The 24,819-nt window shown below is 47.0% G+C and overlaps 1 protein-coding gene across 2 annotated transcripts in view; it reads right to left on the bottom strand.

Annotated features, from left to right (window-relative positions):
• LY75 (lymphocyte antigen 75) overlaps window positions 1–24,819 on the bottom strand; it is a 283,460-nt gene that overhangs the window by 49,070 nt on the left and 209,571 nt on the right. For both annotated transcript variants that reach the window (XM_063933663.1, XM_063933664.1), the window contains 5 exons: window positions 16,649–16,754; window positions 15,848–16,008; window positions 10,125–10,254; window positions 5,467–5,693; window positions 5,210–5,375 (listed from right to left, as the gene is read on the bottom strand). In XM_063933663.1, coding sequence (XP_063789733.1) covers window positions 5,210–5,375; window positions 5,467–5,693; window positions 10,125–10,254; window positions 15,848–16,008; window positions 16,649–16,754 — 790 coding nt within the window. The remainder of the gene's footprint in view (window positions 1–5,209; window positions 5,376–5,466; window positions 5,694–10,124; window positions 10,255–15,847; window positions 16,009–16,648; window positions 16,755–24,819) is intronic.

Below are 24,819 nucleotides of genomic sequence, written 5' to 3'. Positions count from 1 at the left end.
CCTTTCCCTTTTAGGATCTGGCGTTCAACCGCCATGCCGTCAAACGCAGCCGCGGTAAGTCTTGAAAAAGACAGGGACCCTGCTGTAGCAGGTCCCTTCTCAGAGGTAGAGGCCACGGTTCGTCCGTGAGCATCTCTTGAAGTTCCGGATACCAAGTCCTTCTCGGCCAATCCGGAACCACTAGTATTGTTCTTACTCTTCTTTGCCGTATGATCTTCAATACCTTTGGTATGAGCGGCAGAGGAGGAAACACATACACTGACTGGTACACCCAAGGAGTTACCAGTGCGTCCACAGCTATTGCCTGTGGATCTCTTGACCTGGCGCAATATTTGTCCAGTTTCTTGTTGAGGCGAGACGCCATCATGTCTACAATTGGTCTTTCCCAACGGTCTATTAACATGTTGAAGACTTCTGGATGTAGACCCCACTCTCCCGGATGAAGATCGTGTCTGCTGAGGAAGTCTGCTTCCCAGTTGTCCACGCCCGGGATGAACACTGCTGACAGTGCTATCACGTGATTCTCCGCCCAGCGAAGAATCTTGGCAGCTTCTGCCATTGCACTCCTGCTTCTTGTGCCGCCCTGCCTGTTTACATGGGCGACCGCCGTGATGTTGTCCGACTGAATCAACACCGGCTTTCCTTGCAGGAGAAGTTCCGCCTGGCTTAGAGCATTGTAGATTGCTCTTAGTTCCAGAATGTTTATGTGAAGAGACTTTTCCAGACTCGTCCATACTCCCTGGAAGTTTCTTCCTTGTGTGACTGCTCCCCAGCCTCTCAGGCTGGCGTCCGTGGTCACCAGGATCCAATCCTGAATGCCGAATCTGCGGCCTTCTAATAGGTGAGCCTTCTGCAACCACCACAGAAGTGACACCCTTGTCTTTGGTGACAGGGTTATTCGCAGGTGCATCTGCAGATGCGACCCTGACCATTTGTCCAACAGATCCCTTTGGAATATTCTTGCATGGAATCTGCCGAATGGAATTGCTTCGTAAGAAGCCACCATTTTTCCCAGGACTCTTGTGCATTGATGTACTGACACTTTTCCTGGTTTTAGGAGGTTCCTGACCAGATCGGATAACTCCTTGGCTTTTTCCTCTGGAAGGAAAACCTTTTTCTGAACCGTGTCCAGAATCATTCCTAGGAACAGCAGACGAGTTGTCGGGATTAAATGGGATTTTGGAATATTCAGAATCCACCCGTGTTGTCTTAGCACCTCTTGAGATAGTGCTAAAGCTGTCTCCAGCTGTTCTCTGGACCTTGCCCTTATTAGGAGATCGTCCAAGTATGGGATAACTAATACGCCTTTTCTTCGAAGAAGAATCATCATCTCGGCCATTACCTTGGTAAAGACCCGAGGCGCCGTGGACAATCCGAACGGCAGCGTCTGAAACTGATAGTGACAGTTTTGAACAATGAACCTGAGGTACCCCTGGTGTGCGGGGTAAATCGGAACGTGTAGATACGCATCCTTGATGTCCAAGGATACCATAAAGTCCCCTTCTTCCAGGTTCGCTATCACTGCTCTGAGTGACTCCATCTTGAACTTGAACTTTTTTATGTAGAGGTTCAAGGACTTCAGATTTAGAATAGGCCTTACCGAGCCATCCGGCTTCGGTACCACAAATAGAGTGGAATAATACCCCTTTCCTTGTTGTAATAGGGGTACTTTGACTATCACCTGCTGAGCGTACAGCTTGTGAATGGCTTCCAACACCCTCTCCCTTTCGGAAGAGACGGTTGGTAAGGCAGACTTCAGGAAACGATGAGGAGGATCCGTCTCTAATTCCAACCTGTACCCCTGAGATATTATCTGCAGGATCCAGGGGTCTACCTGCGAGTGAGCCCACTGCGCGCTGTAATTTTTGAGACGGCCCCCCACTGTCCCCGAGTCCGCTTGAGAGGCCCCAGCGTCATGCTGAGGTTTTTGCAGGAGCCGGGGAGGGCTTCTGTTCCTGGGAAGGAGCTGCCTGTTGGTGTCTCTTCCCTCTTCCTCTGCCTCGTGGCAGGTACGACAAGCCCTTTGCTCTCTTATTTTTGTAGGAGCGAAAAGGCTGCGGTTGAAAGGTCGGTGCCTTTCTCTGTTGGGGAGTGACTTGAGGTAAAAAAGTGGATTTCCCGGCAGTAGCCGTGGCCACCAAGTCTGATAGACCAACTCCAAATAACTCCTCCCCTTTATACGGCAAAACCTCCATGTGACGTTTTGAATCCGCATCGCCTGTCCACTGTCGTGTCCATAAGGCTCTTCTGGCTGAAATGGACATAGCACTCACCCGAGATGCCAGTGTGCAAATATCCCTCTGTGCATCACGCATATAGATAAATGCATCCTTTATTTGTTCTAACGACAGTAAAACATTGTCCCTATCTAGGGTATCAATATTTTCAATCAGGGATTCTGACCAAACTACTCCAGCACTGCACATCCAGGCAGTTGCTATAGCTGGTCGTAGTATAACACCTGCATGTGTGTATATATTCTTTTGAATAACTTCCATCTTTCTATCTGATGGATCCTTAAGTGCGGCCGTCTCAGGAGAGGGTAACGCCACTTGTTTGGATAAGCGTGTGAGCGCCTTGTCCACCTTAGGGGGTGTTTCCCAGCGCGCCCTAACCTCTGGCGGGAAAGGGTATAATGCCAATAACTTTTTTGAAATTATCAACTTTTTATCAGGAGCAACCCACGCTTCATCACACACGTCATTTAATTCTTCTGATTCAGGAAAAACTGTTTGTAGTTTTTTCACACCATACATAATACCCTGTTTTACGGTATCTGTAGTATCAGCTAAATGTAACGTCTCCTTCATTGCCAAAATCATATAACGTGTGGCCCTACTGGAAAATACGTTTGAATTTCTACCGTCGTCACTGGAATCAGTGCCCGTGTCTGGGTCTGTGTCGACCGACTGAGGCAAAGGGCGTTTTACAGCCCCTGACGGTGTTTGAGGCGCCTGGACAGGCATTAATTGATTGTCCGGCCGCCTCATGTCCTCAACTGACTGTTTAAGGGAAGATAAACCATCACGTAATTCCACAAATAAAGGCATCCATTCTGGTGTCGACCCCCTGGGGGGTGACATCTGCATATTTGGCAATTGCTCCGCCTCCACACCAATATCGTCCTCATACATGTCGACACCACGTACCGACACACACCGCAAACTCACAGGGAATGCTCTAATGAAGACAGGACCCACTAGCCCTTTTGGGGAGACAGAGGGAGAGTCTGCCAGCACACACCACAAAGCGCTATATATACAAGGGATATCCTTATATTAAGTGCTCCCTTATAGCTGCTTTAATATATATATATATAGCCATTAATGTGCCCCCCCTCTCTGTTTTACCCTGTTTCTGTAGTGCAGTGCAGGGGAGAGACCTGGGAGCCGTTCTGACCAGCGGAGCTGTGACAGAAAATGGCGCCGTGTGCTGAGGAGATAGGCCCCGCCCCTTTTTCGGCGGGTTCTTCTCCCGCTATTTTTCCAGTCAGGCAGGGGTTAAATATCTCCATATAGCCCCTATGGGCTATATGTGAGGTATTTTTAGCCTTGTATAAGGTTTATATTTGCCTCTCAGAGCGCCCCCCCCCAGCGCTCTGCACCCTCAGTGACTGCCCAGTGAAGTGTGCTGAGAGGAAAATGGCGCACAGCTGCAGTGCTGTGCGCTACCTTATGAAGACTGAGGAGTCTTCAGCCGCCGGTTTCCGGACCTCTTCACGCTTCAGCATCTGCAAGGGGGTCGGCGGCGCGGCTCCGGGACCGGACTCCACGGCTGGGCCTGTGTTCGATCCCTCTGGAGCTAATGGTGTCCAGTAGCCAAGCAGCAAATCCACTCTGCATGCAGGTGAGTTTACTACTTTCCCCCTAAGTCCCACGTTGCAGTGATCCTGTTGCCAGCAGGACTCACTGTAAAGAAAAAAACCTAAACTAAACTTTCTCTAAGCAGCTCTTTAGGAGAGCCACCTAGATTGCACCCTTCTCGTTCGGGCACAAAATCTAACTGGAGTCTGGAGGAGGGTCATAGGGGGAGGAGCCAGTGCACACCACCTGACCTAGTAAAGCTTTACTTTTTTGTGCCCTGTCTCCTGCGGAGCCGCTATTCCCCATGGTCCTTTCAGGAACCCCAGCATCCACTTAGGACGATAGAGAAAATGCAGTTTCCAGAGGTTTGAGCACTTACCTCATATGCAACAAGCCCTGGAATGTGATAGATTCTGGGGCTTGGACACGATAGGCAACACCATGTTCAGATGGCATAGCCCAATAGAAGCCTTACTGCACTTTCCCACTGAGAGGGATCCAATCGGGTTCCTCCCTGCACCCCCAGTGGCACATGCATCATCTGATTAAAGGGCTGCCCTGTGACATCTGAAGTTAAAAATACCTCTGAACAGTCCAAGTCTATGAAAACGTATCCCTATAAAGTTTTATTCCTAACAATGTTCTCATTGTTGAATGTCTACCAACTGCACAATGTAATTTCTCCAGTTCTGCATGCTGTAAGTCATGATTTTCATTGAAGTGGAACAGATACATTACAGGAACATTGGGAGAGAAATGAGCTGATGCAGATTGTTGGCACAGCGTACTTTGTGTGATGTGGCAAATGAGCATGCCCTGAAAACGAAGCCACAGAAATGCGTGCTTGCAGATCCATACGCATCACAGCACGTAGAAATCCTTACAACTGGAGAGGCAGAACAGGGGTGGCAAAAGGCGTTCTCACATGGAATACAGTAAGGGGTTGTTCACACAAACACATAGGGAGAAAGACATACATATGCAAGATAAAGCTATATTAGTTACAGGAGATTCGGGGCTAGTGCAAATGGTGGATGAGGATGGTTCCCGGGACTAGCAAACTGGTTGAGATTGCCGGCCTGCGAACGCTCCCCTGATACTGACTGGTGCTTTGTATGATGCTCAGACACAGATTGTGCTTCTATGAGTTTGTAAGCAAAATATATATATTTTTTTATGGTGTACACTAGATGTGGAGTTTGTATTAGAGAGGCTTTTGTAGGTTAAGAAAGGGATGCCCAATACCAAATATTTTGTTGCACATTAAACAAATGGCTTTAAACATGATCATAAGTGCCTGTGACGTGTGCACACATCTTTCCAAGAGGCTCAATTGAAATGACATCAAACCATGAGAGGGGCTGATCCCTAGGGAACCTCTACTACATACAGGCAGAAAATCTTACTTGGTGGTACATGACAAATTGCTCCAGGTAACTCAATGTCACAACTTTCAGTCCTCCAGGTGCCATCAACAGCCAGATAAACACATTCCCCATCCTCTTGATACTCCTCAGACCATCGGTTTAGTGTAGCTTGACTTCCATCCTGCCATCGGTAGTGGATCCCATCCTGGTATTTATATGCATTTAAAAAGGTAAGATACCATAAGGAACAGGTAAAAATGCCCAAATAGATAATGGAGTATTAGAAGAATCCTTACATTCCTGCTAGAGAGTCCGATCCACATTGGGTGGCCAACTTGGGCAATAGTGACCGCAAGAAAGGAAAGCTGGTATAGGTCAGTTATACTGACCAGTTCCATATCTTTGCTTTGACATTCTGACAAAGCTGTGTACCAGGTCATGTTCCGGTGAATAATTTTGTACTTTTTCCCGTTGTATTCTAGGTCTTCTGGTACAACTGTCTGCGTTGTTGTCACATTGCCATCTGAAATAAATCATTAAATAAATAAAGTGGTCTAAATAATCAGAGCAGAGAAACCTTAAATAAGTAACATGCAATGATTAAACAAAACATTACACGAGGGGAAACATATCCAAGTGTATGGTCCTCGATCTTCTAACCATGTCCTCCTACTTGGGGCAGCATCAAACCCACCATTTATATAGGGGTTCTGAAACACACTTTCAATATGTGCGATTACGAGCAGCAACTACTCCTGGCACCTAAGTGTTTCAGATTATCTTTTTAGTATTTTCTACAGCTTTTTAACCACTGGCAACCACAGCTTGTCTAACTTGTGCTTCTGTCATAAGGATGAAAATGCAAACAGTTTTCCAAGTTTAATATTGAACTATAACAACTAGACACTTTGTCTAAGATCTACCGTTTTCACTCATAAATAGCTGAACTCGAATTTTGTGCAGTATAAAGTCCAAGGATTTTAGATGTTTTAGAATTACTACCCAGCACACACAGCCGCTACCCAGTTCACTGTTCACTAGTATTACTAGAGTCTAGTCAGTGGCATCCCCATAGCTGATGACACCCTGTGTGGTATGGTGGGCTTCATGCATGCGCCGAAGGTGCGTGTATGAAAGGGGTGTGGTCTCATTCTCACAAATGCACTCCCCCTTATGTGTGTGGGACACGTCACGCCCCCCATTCTTGACACACTGGGGCTTGCCCACCCTCTACCCAGTCTCCCCGCGTAGTGTGGCTGCTTGGTGACACCATCCGAAGGGGTGACATCAAAATTGCAGAGCAGCTTTGCTATATTGGTGTCACCTGGTGCGGACCGTAAGCCCCTAGTGACGCCACTGATTCTATTCGATTTGCAATTTCCTCAACTACATCCCATTTTATGTTTAAATAGTATAATTTTTACTATGGTAAAAGGGCCTTAATTTGCAACTAAACTGCCATTTGTCAGCAGAAATTGTAGTTTCTTTTTTTTTAAACTTTAGGCAGTTAATTACTATCCTGGCCACTATTATCTGCAATATCATTAATAGGTTATAACGCTGAAAATGATTCCAGGGATACCCAACTAACAAATCCAATTTAATTATAATCTACCTGTATATACAACAGTCCTGCATCCCTATATATCCCCAGGTGCATAAACCCATCCCCATTTTTCTTTCTTTAGCATTCTAAGGTGGCCATCCAACTAAAAAAGTACTCCACACACTGAACCAACTTTATCAGCAGACCTGCCAACCTTTGAGCTGATGCAGAGTTGCATGCTGGTCCGACCATTTGAGCATCATTTGCTGTACTCGCATCTATGACCTTATGCTATTGCTAGTAAGTAACACTTGTATGCCAGGCAGTCTGATTTATATTCGTTTATCCTGTTCATTTAATTGATATGGTCTATATGATTTGTGTTACAGTTACACTTGTTTAATCCATTGTCTGATTAGGGATGCCTGCAGCCCTTCACTCACTAGTGTGAGTATATATGCTCAGGTACTTTGATCTATCAAGGTTTTGACATTTGTCTTCCAGTTATAGACTTAGTATTGATATATGAGCACTTCAGATGAGTAGTGCTGTGGACTTATACCTGACTACCTATTTTGAATATAGTAAGTGTACACTGTGTTGCTGATTATACTTCTCCTTGATACCTACTATGTATGTATTTTTCATACTTGGTCCTAAATTCTTTAGTATCTATTGGATCTTTGGCACTTAATTATAGGGTTGATCGTGGCTACTGTGACACGTGGTGTATATCTTTGTGTAGACAACTGAACATATTGCTCCTTATGTGGCCGTGGGACACACACATCACTGGTGTATCAGTGGTTTTCTTGTGGTCCCGTGAGACTTAGACCTTGTGTTTTTTCTCTTTTTTCCTTTTGTTTTATATAGTTCTATTGTCTTCGATGTTGGAAGTACGCTTGTCTTCAAAAAAAATTCAATGTGTGAATCGAAATGTCGACATCTGTGAAGCCACCTTTACTATTAATAAAAATCATTGAACCATTTGTGAAGAATTGTTGCTTGAAGAGTGCCCCTCCTCCGATGGTCAATATATATGTGGACCCACTTTTCTAGTGGATATCTGCCGAGAGCACCCCCCGATGGATTATACTTGATGAGAGTGCAGGATGTACGTGGATCTATCTATCTATCTATTATATACACACACACTGTAGATGTCTCCCAGTTCTTCTCGACATCTCCAACAGAGATAAGGCTGCTGTAGCCATAGTCTATAGATCTTGGCTGGAGTTAGATACATACAGTAGAAAATCTTTATGTATCTTTCAATGTGAATAATGGGGATGATTTTTGTCAGTGCCTCATGTAAATGCCAAATTGGATGATTTTTGTCAGTGCCTCATGTGATAAGTGCAATATCGGGGCTCTAAAAAGTCCCTGTTGTTCTATGAAGCTTTCAATGTTGCCCCTGTAACTTTTAACATTGGCTTTATCAATCTTCTACTTTGTGGTGATAACCATATTATAGCTCTCAAAAGGTACTTCTACCAGTTTCTCCTCCATCTCAATAGCTGGTTTAGATTTACCTGCTACTACATAATCACTAGAGTTTTACATAATCACTAGAGTTTTTGGCAGCATTATGTATTTATTTGCCAATTTGGGATTTTTATTTCCCCATACATATCTATTAAATATTGAATTCAATCTATATAGCTAATACTTAGGGCACAGTCTTTGGATGGAACGAAAGAGATAGAGGCTCTTTGGTAGGAGAAACATTTTTACCACCGCAATCCTACCTACCCAAGTTGTTTCCTGCTTCATCTACTTATTAACTTTTAATTTGGCTGTTGGAGGAGTGGGCCATAGTTATACTCTTTAAGATTTTTTTTCCTTAGAGACGAATTGAATCTCTAAATATTTTAATGTGTCTTCCATTTAAATTTTAATTCAGTTTTAAGATGCATCAGTTCCGAAGATATAATATTTACTGGGAGGGATTCCATTTTATTCCTATTTAACTTATAATAAGATACTTCTGTTTTAACTAATGTATCTATTAGTTCAGAAAGTGATTCTTTTGTTTACTTAAAGAAAAGAAGATCATTATCAGCGTAGAGTAAGATTTTCTCTTGTATAGAATTCACTATCGGGCATCTTACAGTATATCCTGAGCTTGTCTAATGATTTCCGCTAGTGGTTCTATCGCTAACACAAAAATAATTGGAAACAGGGGACACCCTTGTCTAGTTCCATTCGTGCCATCTCCACTTTGTGAGTCTTTAGACATAACCATCGGCTGCAGCATCGAAAACTGCATCTGCCCCATGCGAGGTGCAGAATTGCCGTCAGAGTGTTACCTCCAATTTAAGAAATTTAACATCTGGGTTTCGTAACCAGTTATGTGTCACACCTGTGAGACTCCCATAATAACATAATTCAGAGAGTGTCCTTACATGTGTCTGAACGGTATCCGGTCTTTTGATCGACAACACTTAGGTTGACACTCATTAGGTCAACCACTATTGGTCGACATGCATTAGGTCGACGTGGTCACTAGGTTGACATGGCAAAGGTCGACACATGAAAAGGTCGACATGAGTTTCTCACAATTTTTTCCATTTTTTACACTTTTTCATACTTTACGATCCACATGGACTACGCTTGGAAATAGTAACCTGTGCCGAGTGCAGCGAGGCACCTTGCCCGAAGCATGGTGCACCATGCGAGGGAAGATGGTGCACTAATTAGGGTTCACAGTCACTTTACGAAGAAAACGCCATTTTTTTTTTAAACCAATGTTGATCTTTTTCCCAGGTCGACCTAGTCACTGTCAACCAATAGTGGTCGACTTAATGACCGTCGACCCTATGATCCACACCATGCTCAACCGCTACCTTGCCCAAAGCATGGCGACTGAAGCGAGCCATGCGAGCGGAGATGGTGCACCAATTGGGGTAAGCAGTCCCTTTACGAAGAAAACGACACCAAAACTTTTAAAAAAACCAATGTTGATCTTTTTCTATGTCGACCTTTTCAATGTCAACCTTTTCCATGTTGACCAATAGTGGTCGACCTAATGATCCACACCATGCTCAACAGCTACCTCTCTGTCGCTGCTCAGGAATGCCTGATACATTTTCAATATATTTCTGAGGCCGCGCATGCAATCGGTGACTTTTTCTTAGTTACGTACATGCATGTGGAGCTGAAAAACACTGACAAACACTGTTTGTTAAAAAAAGAGAAAATGTTATTGAAAACGAAAATGGGTGGGTGCCCCCCTCCCCGCTTTGTAACCAGCACTGTGTATGCCTTGGTTTGACTAGTAACCCCCAAGTTCTGTGTTTTTCAGATTTCAACAATGTGTACTCCCACCTCTTTAGTATTTAATAGGTTTTAAAATGTCTCATATTGCTCAATGTACAGTAAGTACAATAAATGATTAAGAAGTCATACCTTTAGCTTTTTGACAGATAGTCACATATTGCATGTCTGAGCAAGCTGTGAAATTCCATGTCCCGATAAATGATGATTTGGGATCATTCAGGAAAAACACACACAACTTGTTTTTCTCACCGTCAAAACGCTGGAGATGGGGAAAAAAAATAAGAATTTACTTACCGATAATTCTATTTCTCGGAGTCCGTAGTGGATGCTGGGGTTCCTGAAAGGACCATGGGGAATAGCGGCTCCGCAGGAGACAGGGCACAAAAAGTAAAGCTTTAGGATCAGGTGGTGTGCACTGGCTCCTCCCCCTATGACCCTCCTCCAAGCCTCAGTTAGGTACTGTGCCCGGACGAGCGTACACAATAAGGAAGGATTTATGAATCCCGGGTAAGACTCATACCAGCCACACCAATCACACTGTACAACCTGTGATCTGTACCCAGTTAACAGTATGATAACAGCGGAGCCTCTGAAAGGATGGCTCACAACAATAATAACCCGATTTTTGTAACTATGTACAAGTAATGCAGATAATCCGCACTTGGGATGGGCGCCCAGCATCCACTACGGACTCCGAGAAATAGAATTATCGGTAAGTAAATTCTTATTTTCTCTATCGTCCTAGTGGATGCTGGGGTTCCTGAAAGGACCATGGGGATTATACCAAAGCTCCCAAACGGGCGGGAGAGTGCGGATGACTCTGCAGCACCGAATGAGAGAACTCCAGGTCCTCCTTAGCCAGGGTATCAAATTTGTAGGATTTTACAAACGTGTTTGCCCCTGACTAAATAGCCGCTCGGCAAAGTTGTAAAGCCGAGACCCCTCGGGCAGCCGCCCAAGATGAGCCCACCTTCCTTGTGGAATGGGCATTTACATATTTTGGCTGTGGCAGGCCTGCCACAGAATGTGCAAGCTGAATTGTATTACACATCCAACTAGCAAAAGTCTGCTTAAAAGCAAGAGCACCCAGTTTGTTGGGTGCATACAGGATAACAGCAAGTCAGTTTTCCTGACTCCAGCCGTCCTGGAGCCTATATTTTCAGGGCCCTGACCACATCTAGCAACTTGGAGTCCTCCAAGTCCCTAGTAGGCGCAAGACACCACAATAAGCTGGTTCAGGTGAAACACTGACACCACCTTAGGGAGAGAACTGGGGACGAGTCCGCAGCTCTGCCCTGTCCGAATGGACAAACAGATATGGGCTTTTTTGAGAAAAAAACCACCAATTTGATACTCGCCTGGTCCAGGCCAGGTCCAAGAGCATGTTCACTTTTCATGTGAGATGCTTCAAATCCACAGATTTGACTGGTTTTAAACCAATGTGTTTTGAGGAATCCCAGAACTACGTTGAGATCCCACAGTGCCACTGGAGGCACAAAAGGGGGTTGTATATGCAATACTCCCTTGACAAACTTCTGGACTTCAGGAACTGAAGCCAATTCTTTCTGGAAGAAGAATCGACAGGGCCGAAATTTGAACCTTAATGGACCCCAATTTGAGGCCCATAGACACTCCTGTTTGCAAGAAATGCAGGAATCGACCGAGTTGAAATTTCTTCGTGGGGCCTTCCTGGCCTCACACCACGCAACATATTTTCGCCACATGTGGTGATAATGTTGTGCGGTCACCTCCTTTCTGGCTTTGACCAGGGTAGGAATGACCTCTTCCTGAATGCCTTTTCCCTTAGGATCCGGCGTTCCACCGCCATGCCGTCAAACGCAGCTGCGGTAAGTCTTGGAACAGACATGGTACTTGCTGAAACAAGTCCCTTCTTAGCGGCAGAGGCCATAAGTCCTCTGTGAGCATCTCTTGAAGTTCCGGGTACCAAGTCCTTCTTGGCCAATCCGGAGCCATGAGTATAGTTCTTACTCCTCTACGTCTTATAATTCTCAGTACCTTAGGTATGAAAAGCAGAGGATGGAACACATACACCGACTGGTACACCCACGGTGTTACCAGAACGTCCACAGCTATTGCCTGAGGGTCTCTTAACCTGGCGCAATACCTGTCCCGTTTTTTTTTCAGACGGGACGCCATCATGTCCACCTTTGGTAATTCCCAACGGTTTACAATTATGTGGAAAACTTCCCCATGAAGTTCCCACTCTGCCGGGTGGAGGTCGTGCCTACTGAGGAAGTCTGCTTCCCAGTTTCCATTCCCGGAATGAAACACTGCTGACAGTGCTATCACATGATTTTCCGCCCAGCGAAAAGTCCTTGCAGTTTTTGCCACTGCCCTCCTGCTTCTTGTGCCGCCCTGTCTATTTACGTGGGCGACTGCCGTGATGTTTTATCCCACTGGATCAATACCGGCTGACCTTGAAGCAGAGGTCTTGCTAAGCTTAGAGCATTATAAATTTACCCTTAGCTATATTTATGTGGAGAAAAATCTCCAGACTTGATCACACTCCCTGGAAATTTTTTCCTTGTGTGACTGCTCCCCAGCCTCTCGGGCTGGCCTCCGTGGTCACCAACATCCAAAACTGAATGCCGAATCTGCGGCCCTCTAGAAGATGAGCACTCTGTAACCACCACAGGAGAGACACCCTTGTCCTTGGATATAGGGTTATCCGCTGATGCATCTGAAGATGCGATCCGGACCATTTGTCCAGCAGATCCCACTGAAAAGTTCTTGCATGAAATCTGCCGACTGGAATTGCTTCGAAGGAAGTCACCATTTTTTTTTACCATGGCCCTTGTGCAATGATGCACTGATTTTAGGAGGTTCCTGACTAGCTCGGATAACTCCCTGGCTTTCTCTTCCGGGAGAAACACCTTTTTCTGGACTGTGTCCAGAATCATCCCTAAGCACAGGAGACTTGTTGTCGGGATCAGCTGCGATTTTGGAATATTTAGAATCCACCCCTGCTGTTGTAACAGTATCCGAGATAGTGCTACTCCGACCTCCAACTGTTCCCTGGACTTTGCCCTTATCAGGAGATCGTCCAAGTAAGGGATAATTAAGACGCCTTTTCTTCGAAGAAGAACCATCATTTCGGCCATTACCTTGGTAAAGACCCGGGGTGCCGTAGACAATCCAAACGGCAGCGTCTGAAACTGATAGTGACAGTTCTGTACCACGAACCTGAGGTACCCTTAGTGATAAGGGCAAATTTGGGACATGGAGGTAAGCATCCCTGATGTCTCGGGACACCAGATAGTCCCCTTCTTCCCGGTTCGTTATCACTGCTCTGAGTGACTCCATCTTGATTTGAACCTTTGTAAGTGTTCAAATTTTTTTAGATTTAGAATAGGTCTCACCTAGCCTTCTGGCTTCAGTACCACAATATAGTGTGGAATAATACCCCTTTTCTTGTTGTAGGAGGGGTAATTTAATTATCACCTGCTGGGAATACAGCTCGTGAATTTTTTCCCATACTGCCTCCTTGTCGGAGGGAGACCTTGGTAAAGCAGACTTCAGGAGCCTGCGCAGGGGAAACGTCTCGACATTCCAAACTGTACCCCTGGGATACTACTTGTAGGATCCAGGGGTCCTGTACGGTCTCAGCGTCATGCTGAGAGCTTGTCAGAAGCGGTGGAACGCTTCTGTTCCTGGGAATGGGCTGCCTGCTGCAGTCTTCTTCCCTTTCCTCTATCCCTGGGCAGATATGACTCTTATAGGGACGAAAGGACTGAAGCTGAAAAGACGGTGTCTTTTTCTGCAGAGATGTGACTTAGGGTAAAAACGGTGGATTTTCCAGCAGTTGCCGTGGCCACCAGGTCCGATGGACCGACCCCAAATAACTCCTCTTCCTTTATACGGCAATACACCTTTGTGGAATCTGCATCACCTGACCACTGTCGTGTCCATAAACATCTTCTGGCAGATATGGACATCGCACTTACTCTTGATGCCAGAGTGCAATATAGAAATACATCCTTTAAATGCTCTATAATCAATAAAATACTGTCCCTGTCAAGGGTATCAATATTTTTAGTCAGGGAATCCGACCAAGCCACCCCAGCTCTGCACATCCAGGCTGAGGCGATCGCTGGTCGCAGTATAACACCAGTATGTGTGTATATACTTTTTATGATATTTTTCCAGCCTCCTGTCAGCTGGCTCCTTGAGGACGGCCCTATCTATAGACGGTACCGCCACTTGTTCTGATAAGCGTGTGAGCGCCTTATCCACCCTAAGGGGTGTTTCCCAACGCGCCCTAACTTCTGGCGGGAAAGGGTATACCGCCCATATTTTCTATCGGGGGGAACCCACGCATCATCACACACTTCATTTAATTTATCTGATTCAGGAAAAACTACGGTAGTTTTTTCACATCCCACATAATACCCTCTTTTGTGGTACTTGTAGTATCAGAAATATGTAACACCTCCTTCATTGCCCTTAACGTGTGGCCCTAATAAGGAATACGTTTGTTTATTCACCGTCGACACTGGATTCAGTGACCCTGTCTGTGTCTGTGTCGACCGACTAAAGTAAACGGGCGTTTTAAAACCCCTGACGGTGTTTTTGAGACGTCTGGACCGGTACTAATTGTTTGTCGGCCGTCTCATGTCGTCAACCGACCTTGGCGCGTGTTGACATTATCACGTAATTCCCTAAATAAGCCATCCATTCCGGTGTCGACTCCCTAGAGAGTGACATCACCATTACAGGCAATTGCTCCGCCTCCTCACCAACATCGTCCTCATACATGTCGACACACACGTACCGACACACAGCACACACACAGGGAATGCTCTGATAGAGGACAGGACCCACTAGCCCTTTGGAGAGACAGAGGGAGAGTTTGCCAGCACACACCAAAAACGCTATAATTATATAGGGACAACCTTATATAAGTGTTTTCCCTTATAGCATCTTTTTTATATATTTCTAACGCCAAATTAGTGCCCCCCCTCTCTGTTTTAACCCTGTTTCTGTAGTGCAGTGCAGGGGAGAGCCTGGGAGCCTTCCCTCCAGCCTTTCTGTGAGGGAAAATGGCGCTGTGTGCTGAGGAGATAGGCCCCGCCCCTTTTTCGGCGGCCTCGTCTCCCGCTCTTAACGGATTCTGGCAGGGGTTAAATATCTCCATATAGCCCCCGGAGGCTATATGTGAGGTATTTTTAGCCAAAAAAGGTTTTCATTTGCCTCCCAGGGCGCCCCCCTCCCAGCGCCCTGCACCCTCAGTGACTGCCGTGTGAAGTGTGCTGAGAGGAAAATGGCGCACAGCTGCAGTGCTGTGCGCTACCTTAAGAAGACTGAGGAGTCTTCTGCCGCCGATTCTGGACCTCTTCTCGTTTCAGCATCTGCAAGGGGGCCGGCGGCGAGGCTCCGGTGACCATCCAGGCTGTACCTGTGATCGTCCCTCTGGAGCTAATGTCCAGTAGCCAAGAAGCCAATCCATCCTGCACGCAGGTGAGTTCACTTCTTCTCCCCTAAGTCCCTCGTTGCAGTGATCCTGTTGCCAGCAGGACTCACTGTAAAATAAAAAACCTAAGCTAAACTTTTCTAAGCAGCTCTTTAGGAGAGCCACCTAGATTGCACCCTTCTCGGCCGGGCACAAAAATCTAACTGAGGCTTGGAGGAGGGTCATAGGGGGAGGAGCCAGTGCACACCACCTGATCCTAAAGCTTTACTTTTTGTGCCCTGTCTCCTGCGGAGCCGCTATTCCCCATGGTCCTTTCAGGAACCCCAGCATCCACTAGGACGATAGAGAAAGTTTATTACAGTATACAGATGGGAAAACTACTCACAGTCTGACATACAATACAACTAAGTATGGCACCTACATCAAACTCAAACCTCTTCAGTCTTCCTTGTAATATCGGATGGAAGTTTGTATAGGTGATATCACGGCCATCAAGCCAAGTGCTTTGAGGAGTATTCATTGTAATTCTGAGACCAATCCAAAATTTTTGCATCATGTCAGTACTTAAATGGATAACGAAATCTTAAGAAAGAATGAAAGAAGAATTTTTATTATATATCTATATAGAGAGAGAGAGAGAGAGAGAGAGAGTGTGTGAGAGAGAGAGAGAGAGACACACGCACACTTACACACAGCAATCCAAAAACAGGCCGTTCTCACAAATTTTCAAATTGTAGGCATCTACTGTGGTGTTACCCACGGTTACCGGTGAGAATTTCCATATAAAGAGACGAAAAAAGGGGCACCAAACAGATTTTCATGCACAACAGAAAGCTGTAGGTTTATTCATAGGGGCCGAGATGTACCCAATACATACTGGCTAAGTAAGGTATAAACATACAGCTTTCTATTGTGCATGAAAGTCTGGTGAGTGCCCCTTTTTTCATCTCTCTCTCTCTCTCTCTCTATATATATATATATATATATATATATATATATATATATATAAACATAGATATACATATATATACATATACACACACACACTAATTACTATAAATATATATATATATACATATACATACATACATACATACATACACGCGTGATGGGGTGGGCATGGAGTACATACATGATTGGGATAGGGCACAAACACATACTGTACATGTGTACAAATAGGGGGTGAGCTATGCGATTATAGAATATTAATGTCACCGTTTACCTTGCTCAAGCTGGTCTGAGATTGAAGGAAGAATTCCCCCGAAGTTAAAGCAATAATCATTTGCTTCTTTGAATTTCAAGTATTTTGGAGGCACTTTTACAAAGCACTGAAAATAAGAATAGGATTTTAATTACCTGAATGGTAAATCCTTTTCTCGTAGTCCGTAGAGGATGCTGGGGTCCATATTAGTACCATGGGGTATAGACGGGTCCACCAGGAGCCATTGGCACTTTAAGAGTTTAATGGTGTGGGCTGGCTCCTTCCTCTATGCCCCTCCTACCAGACTCAGTCTAGAAACTGTGCCCAAGGAGACAACATACTTCGAGAGAAGGAATTACAGATAGTGGCGAGATTCACACCAGCTCACACAACATGCAAATTCGGCCAACATGCCGGAACAACTCAGCAACAGCTGAAACAGTACTGAAACAGTAAATAACGCAGAACTTACCTAGGAACCAGGCAGTACTGAACAACAAAAACCAAAGCAAGAAAACGCAGCACTGGGCGGGCACCCAGCATCCTCTATGGACTTTGAGAAAAGGATTTACCGTTCAGGTAATTAAAATCCTATTTTCTCTTACGTCCTAGAGGATGCTGGGGTCCATATTAGTACCATGGGGAGGTACCAAAGCTCCCAGTACGGGAGGGAGAGCGCGGAGGCTCCTGCAACACTGCTTGACCAAACTTGAGGTCATCAGAAGCCAAAGTATCAAACTTGTAAAACTTGGCAAACGTGTTCGACCCAGACCAAGTAGCAGCTCGGCAAAGTTGTACAGCCGAGACACCCCAGGCAGCCGCCCAGGAAGAGCCCACTTTACGAGTAGAATGGGCCCTTACAGATTTTGGACACGGCAATCCTGCCGTAGAATATGCATGCTGGATGGTGAACCTGATCCAGCGTGAAATCGACTGCTTAGATGCAGGACACCCAATTTTCTTGGGATCATAGAGGACAAACAAGGAGTCAGTCTTTCGATGACGAGCTGTCCATTCACATAAATCTTCAAAGCCCTCACAACATCCAAGGCCTTTGAAGCAATTGAGGAGTCAGTAGCCACTGGCACCACAATAGGCTGGTTGATATGGAAAGCCGATACAATCTTAGGCAGGAACTGTGGACAAGTCCTAAGTTCCGCCCTATCTTCATGGAAGATCAGATAGGGACTCTTCCAGGATAAAGCCCCCAATTCCGACACGCGTCGAGCAGAAACCAAGGCCAACAAAGCGACCGCCTTCCATGTGAGAAACTTGATGTCAGCCTCCAGCAGAGGCTCAAACCAAGCAGATTGCAGGAACTGCAGCACCACGTCCAGATCCCAGGGAGCCGTCGGCGCCACAAAGGGAGGCTGGATGTGCAGAACCCCTTTCAAAAAGGTCTGAACCTCAGGGAGGACAGCGAATTGTTTTTGGAAGAAGATGGACAAAGCAGAGATTTGGACCTTGATGGAGCCCAATCTCAGACCCATATCCACACCTGCTTGCAGGAAAAGGAGCAAACGTCCAAGTTGAAACTCCACCGCAGGAAATTTCTTGGATTCACTCCAAGAAACATATTTTTTCCAAATACGATGGTAATGTTTAGACGTTACCCTCTTTCTAGCCTGTATCAGGGTAGGAATAACCTCACTCGGGATACCTTTCCGAGCTAAGATCTGGCGTTCAACCGCCATGCCGTCAAACGTAGCCGTGGTAAGTCTTGATAAGCGAACGGCCCCTCCCGAAGAGGTAAAGGCCTTGGATCTTCTAACAGAAGATCCATCAGATCCGCGTACCAAGCCCTCCTTGGCCAGTCTGGAGCAATGAGGATTGCCAGAACCTTTGTTCTTCTCATCAGCTGAAGAACCTTTGGTATCAGAGGAAGTGGAGGGAACACATACACTGACTTGAACACCCACGGTGTCACCAGTGCGTCCACCGCCACTGCCTGTGGGTCTCTTGACCTGGAACAGTACCTCCCCAGCTTCTTGTTGAGGCGGCAGCCATCATGTCTATGCGAGGAACCCCCCACCAACCGGTTACCACCTCGAACAACTCCGGGTGGAGGCCCCACTCTCCCGAATGGAGATCGTGGTGGCTGAGGAAGTCTGCTTCCCAGTTGTCTACTCCCGGAATGAAGATTGCCGACATCACCGCGTGTCTTTCTGCCCAGAGGAGGATTCTTGACACCTCTGACATGGCAGCCCTTGCTCTTCGTTCCGTCTTGTCGGTTTATGTAGGCCACTGTGGTCACGTTGTCTGACTGCACCTGAACAGCGCGATCCTGTAGAAGGTGTGCTGCTTGCAGAAGGGCACTGTAAACGGCCCTGAGTTCCAGGATGTTTATTGGGAGAAGTGACTCTTGATCCGACCATCGTCCTTGAAAGGTTTCCCCCAGAGCGACCGCTCCCCAACCTCTTAGACTTGCATCTGTGGTCAAAAGGATCCAGTCTTGAATTCCGAACCTTCGCCCTTCCAGAAGGTGTTGAAGTTGCAGTGAAATCCTGGCTTTCAGAGACAGGCGTATCCTCTTGTGCATGTGTAGGTGAGAGCCCGACCACTGGTCCAATAGGTCCAGCTGAAAAGGTTGAGCATGAAACCTGTCGTACTGCAGAGCCTCGTAGGCGGCAACCATCTTTCCCAGAAGACGGATGCATTGATGAACCGATACCCAGGTAGGTTTTAAGACATCCCGGACCATTGCTTGAATCACCAATGCCTTCTCTACCAGGAGAAAAACCCTCTGCACTTCCGTGTCGAGGATCATTCCCAGGAAAGACAGCCTCCTTGTCGGCACCAGATGAGACTTCAGGATCCAACCGTGCTTCCTGAGTAGCTGTGTCGTGAGCACGATGGATCGCAACAACCTCTCCCTGGACGCCGCCTTGATCAGGAGATCGTCCAGATATGGAATTATGTTCACCCCTTGCTTGCGGAGGAGAACCATCATCTCCGCCATCACCTTGGTGAAGATCCTTGGTGCTGTGGAGAGGCCAAACGGCAGTGCCTGGAACTGATAGTGATCGTCCAACAGTGCAAACCGGAGATATGCCTGATGCAGCGACCAAATGGGAATGTGGAGGTAAGCATCCTTGATGTCCAGCGACACCAGGAACTCCCCTTCCGTGAGTCCTGAGATGACAGCTCTCAGAAATTCCATCTTGAATTTGAACTCCCTGAGATAAGGGTTCAAAGACTTTAAGTTTAGAATAGGCCGAACCGAACCATCCGGTTTTGGTACCACAAAAAGGTTCAAATAATAACCCTTGTTCCACTGCTGAGGTGGAACTGGAACAATGACCTCTGACACATTCAATTTTCTGATGGCCTCCAGAAGAATTGTTCTGTCCGCCAGCAGAGCAGGCAAGCCTGACTTGAAGAAACGGTGAGGTGGGGGATCTTGAAACTCCAGACTGTACCCCCTGGACACTATATCCAGGACCCAGGGGTCCAGGCCAGACGACACCCAGACATGGCTGAATTGCCGGAGTTTTGCCCCCACCTGACCTTCCTCCAGGCCTAGCTGTCCACCGTCATGCAGAGGACTTAGGGGTATCAGAAGCGGGCATCTGGGCTTGATAGCCTGTGGGAGCAGGTTTCTTTCCCTTGGCACGACCATCTCTGAAGAAGGTGTTCGAAGGCTTGTTCTTTCTAGACCTCTCAGCCCGAAAGGACTGTGACGTGGCTGGTGTAATAGGCATCTTCGTAGCTGGTGCAGCTGAGGGGAGAAAAGGAGACTTACCCGCGTGGCAATCCACGCATCCAGCGCCTCCCCAAAGAGAGCCTGACCCTTTTACGGTAGGCCCTCCACACACTTCCTGGATTCCACGTCCGCAGACCAGTTGCGCAGCCAGAGACCTCTGCGAGCCAAGACGGACATGGAGGAGATCCCCGCAGCCATTGAACCCAGGTGCTTCATGGAATCCACCAGGAACCCTGCAGAATCCTGAATATTACATAAATATAAATCAACGTCACCTTTGTCCAGCGTAGTCGATTCCACCTGCAGAGTGATTGACCACCTGGCAATAGCTTTAGCAATCCAAGCACAGGCTATAGTAGGCTGCAATATAGCCCCTGAAGCCGTGTAAATGGATTTTAGCGTAGCATCCACCTTGCGATCTGCCGGGTCCTTTAACGCGGTAGATCCCGGGACCGGTAATACCACCTGCTTGTACAGCCTGGAAACAGAGGCGTCGACTATCGGCGGGGACTCCCATCTCTTCCTATCTTCCCCTGGGAAGGGAAAAGCCGCAAAGACCCTCTTGGGAATCTGGAATTTCTTTTCCGGAGTTTCCCATGCCTTTTCAAAGATAGCATTCAATTCTTTGGATGCCGGGAAGGAGAGGGGGGGGGCTTCTTATTATCCGTAAAGAAGGCCTCCTCCACCTGTTCCGGGGCTGTGTCCGAAATGTTTAAAACATCCCTACCAGCCTCAATCATCAACTGCACCCCCTTGGCAAGTGATGCCGTCCCCCTCAACACATCCCCATCACCGTCTGCAGAATCAGAGTTGGTGTCCGTGTCATCCTGCAAAATTGCAAGCGCACGTTTATGAGAATGTACCGCAGGGGACCCCGAGGAGGCAGTATCATACCATACCACCATAGAGGACTGGAGGACCTGAGTGGCATGCTCAGTCCAAGCAACTCTATCAGATATCTGAGAAATAGTCCCTCTCAGAGAGACTAACCATTCTGGCTCTCTAGCATGGATCTGCGCTAAAACAGTGCAATCCTGATTACATGGAATGGAGTCTTCCTGGGAAGACAAATCCTCTGCAGCATATGAAACAGTGTCCCTAGACATGTTGTCCCACACACTCAAACACCCCACAAACACACAGGGTATTATGTAGACAGAGTTTCCCCCCAAGAATGACAGAGAGACACAGAGATTGGAGCCAACCCACACACACAGCACTTTTCAGGTAAAGGGAGTCCCTTCCCAGCGCTGACTGTGTCCCTTAATAGGTGACACAGCCCTTAAGCAGCCTCCCCTCCCTTCTACAGACCTAGCGCCGCACCAAGGTACCGCTAGGCCTTCCACGAGCGCGGGTAAGACCGCGCCCCTGACCCTGTAGCCGCCCTCTTCACACTGTCCCCATGCCTGCAAGGGGGGACAGTGACTCACTCGCCACTCTTCAGCTTCTGAGGGGGTGGCGGCTGGCTGCCAGGGCGAGCGTTCTGCTGCGGCGGGGCGCAATCAGACCCCTCGTCAACAGCCTCCCTGTAAAATAAAAAAACCTGAAAAGAAAGAAAAATACTCTTTACCAAGAGAACTCTGTAGAGCTCCCCTAGCTGTGACCGGCTCCTCCGGGCACATTTTCTAAACGGAGTCTGGTAGGAGGGGCACAGAGGGAGGAGCCAGCCCACACCATTAAACTCTTAAAGTGCCAATGGCTCCTGGTGGACCCGTCTATACCCCATGGTACTAATATGGACCCCAGCATCCTCTACGGACGTAAGAGAAAATAGGATATTAATACCTACCGGTAAATCCTTTTCTCTTAGTCCGTAGAGGATGCTGGGGACACATCAAGAACCATGGGTTTAGACGGGATCCGCAGGAGACATGGGCACTTTAAGACTTTCAAAGGGGTGTGAACGGGCTCCTCCCTCTATGCCCCTCCTCCAGACTCCAGTTATAGGAACTGTGCCCAGGGAGACGGACATTTAGAGGAAAAGGATTTATTGTTAAACTTAGGTGAGATACATACCAGCTCACACCTCAAGCACGCCGTACAACATGGCATTCAACAACATTAGCAACAGGCTGACCATAAACGTAATACAACATGTGTGTAACCATAACTAATAACTGCAGAAACAGTACGCACTGGGACGGGCGCCCAGCATCCTCTACAGACTAAGAGAAAAGGATTCACCGGTAAGTATTAAAATCCTATTTTCTCATACGTCCTAGAGGATGCTGGGGACACTTCAAGAACCATCGGGTTTATACCAAAGCTCTAGAACAGGCGGGAGAGTGCAGATGACTCTGCAGCACCGATTGACCAAACATGAGGTCCTCATCAGCTAGGGTATAAAACTAGTAGAACTTCGCAAAGGTGTTTGAACCCGACCAAGTAGCCGCTCGGCAAAGTTGTAAAGCCGAGACCCCTCGGGCAGCCGCCCAGGATGAGCCCACCTTTCTGGTAGAATGGGCCTTCACCGATTTCGGTAACGGCAATCCAGACGTAGAATGTGCTTGCTGAATCGTATTACAGATCCAGCGTGCAATAGTCCGCTTGGAAGCAGGAGCCCCAATCTTGTTGGGATCATACAGGACAAACAGAGCCTCCGTTTTTCTAATCTGAGCCTTTCTGGCTACATACATTTTCAAAGCTCTGACCACATCTAGAGACTTCGATTCCGCTAAGGCGTCAGTAGCCACTGGCACCACAATAGGTTGGTTTATGTGAAACGATTACACCACTTTTGGCAGACACTGCTGACTAGTTCTCAACTCTGCTCTATCTTCATGGAAGATCAAATAGGGGCTCTTGTGAGACAAAGCCGCCAATTCAGACACCCGCCTCGCAGAGGCCAAGGCCAACAGCATGATCACTTTCCAAGTGACGAACTTCAACTCTACCTTACGTAAAGGTTCAAACCAATGAGATTGCAGGAACTGCAACACCACGTTAAGATCCCATGGTGCCACCGAGGGCACAAAGGGAGGTTGGATGTGCAGCACGCCTTTCACGAAAGTCTGAACTTCTGGAAGGGAAGCCAAATCTTTTTGAAAGAAAATTGACAAGGCCGAAATTTTTACTTTAATTGAGCCTCACTTTAGGCCCGCATCCACACCTGTTTGCAGAAAATGGAGAAAACGGCCCAGCTGAAATTCTTCCGTAGGAGCCTTCTTGAATTCACACCAACACACATATTTTCTCCAAATACGGTGATAATGTTTCGCCGTTACTTCTTTTCTAGCCTGAAGAAGTGTGGGAATGACTTCACCTGGAATATCCCTTCGGGCTAGGATCCAGCGTTCAACCTCCAAGCCGTCAAACGAAGCTGCGGTAAGTCTTGGTACACGCACGGCCCCTGCTGTAACAGATCCTCTCATAGAGGAAGAGGCCAGGAATCTCCTATGAGCAATTCCTGAAGATCTGGATACCAGGCCCTCCTTGGCCAGTCTGGAACAATGAGGATTGCATGAACCCTTGCTCTTCTTATGATCTTTATCACTTTTGGAATCGAAGGGAACACATAGACCGACTGAAACACCCACGGTGTCACAAGGGCATCCACCGTTATTGCTTGAGGGTCCCTGAACCTGGAACCATATTTCGGAAGTTTCTTGTTGAGGCGAGACGCCATCGTGTCTATTTGAGGAATTCCCCAACGACTTGTCACTTCTGCAAGGACCTCTTGATGCAGACCCCACTCTCCTGGATGGAGATCGTGTCTGCTGAGGAAGTCTGCTTTCCCAGTTGTCCACACTTGGAATGAAGACCGCTGACAGAGCGCTTACATGCCCTTCCGCCCAGCTGAAAACTTTTGTGGCTCTGCTCTTCGTTCCGCCCTGGCGGTTTATGTACGCCACTGCTGTTATGTTGTCCGACTGAATCAAGACGGGCAGATCGCAAAGAAGATGTTCCGCTTGTAGAAGGCCGTTGTAAATGGCCCTTAATTCCAGAATGTTATGTGTAGACAAGCTTCCTGGCTTGACCATTTTTCCTGGAAATGTTCCCCCCTGTGTGACTGCACCCCAGCCTCGCATCCGTGGTCCCCAGGATCCAGTCCTGGATCCCGAACCTGCGTCCCTCTAGGAGGTGAGAGCTGTGCAGCCACCACAGGAGTGAGATTCTGGTCTTGGACGATAGGATTATCTGTCGGTGCATGTGCAGATGGGACCCGGACCACTTGTGCAACAGATCCCACTGAAAAACTCTGGCATGGAATCTGCCAAATGGAATGGCCTCGTAGGCCGCCACCATCTTCCCCCGCAATCGAGTGCATTGATGGATCGAGACTCTCGCTGGCTTTAGATTTTGTTTGATCAGACTCTGAATTTCCAGAGCCTTCTCTTCTGGAAGAAAAACTCACTGTAATTCTGTGTCCAGAATCATTCCCAAAAACGATAGTCATTTCGTCGGACTCAACTGTGACTTTGGCAAGTTCAAGAGCCAACCATGTTGTTGCAGAACTGTCAGGGAAATCGTAATGCTCTGCAGTAATCTG

The sequence above is a fragment of the Pseudophryne corroboree genome, chromosome 7, assembly GCF_028390025.1.
Source record: "Pseudophryne corroboree isolate aPseCor3 chromosome 7, aPseCor3.hap2, whole genome shotgun sequence".
Taxonomy (NCBI): domain Eukaryota; kingdom Metazoa; phylum Chordata; class Amphibia; order Anura; family Myobatrachidae; genus Pseudophryne; species Pseudophryne corroboree.
This window is presented reverse-complemented; position numbering and strand designations above follow the sequence as displayed.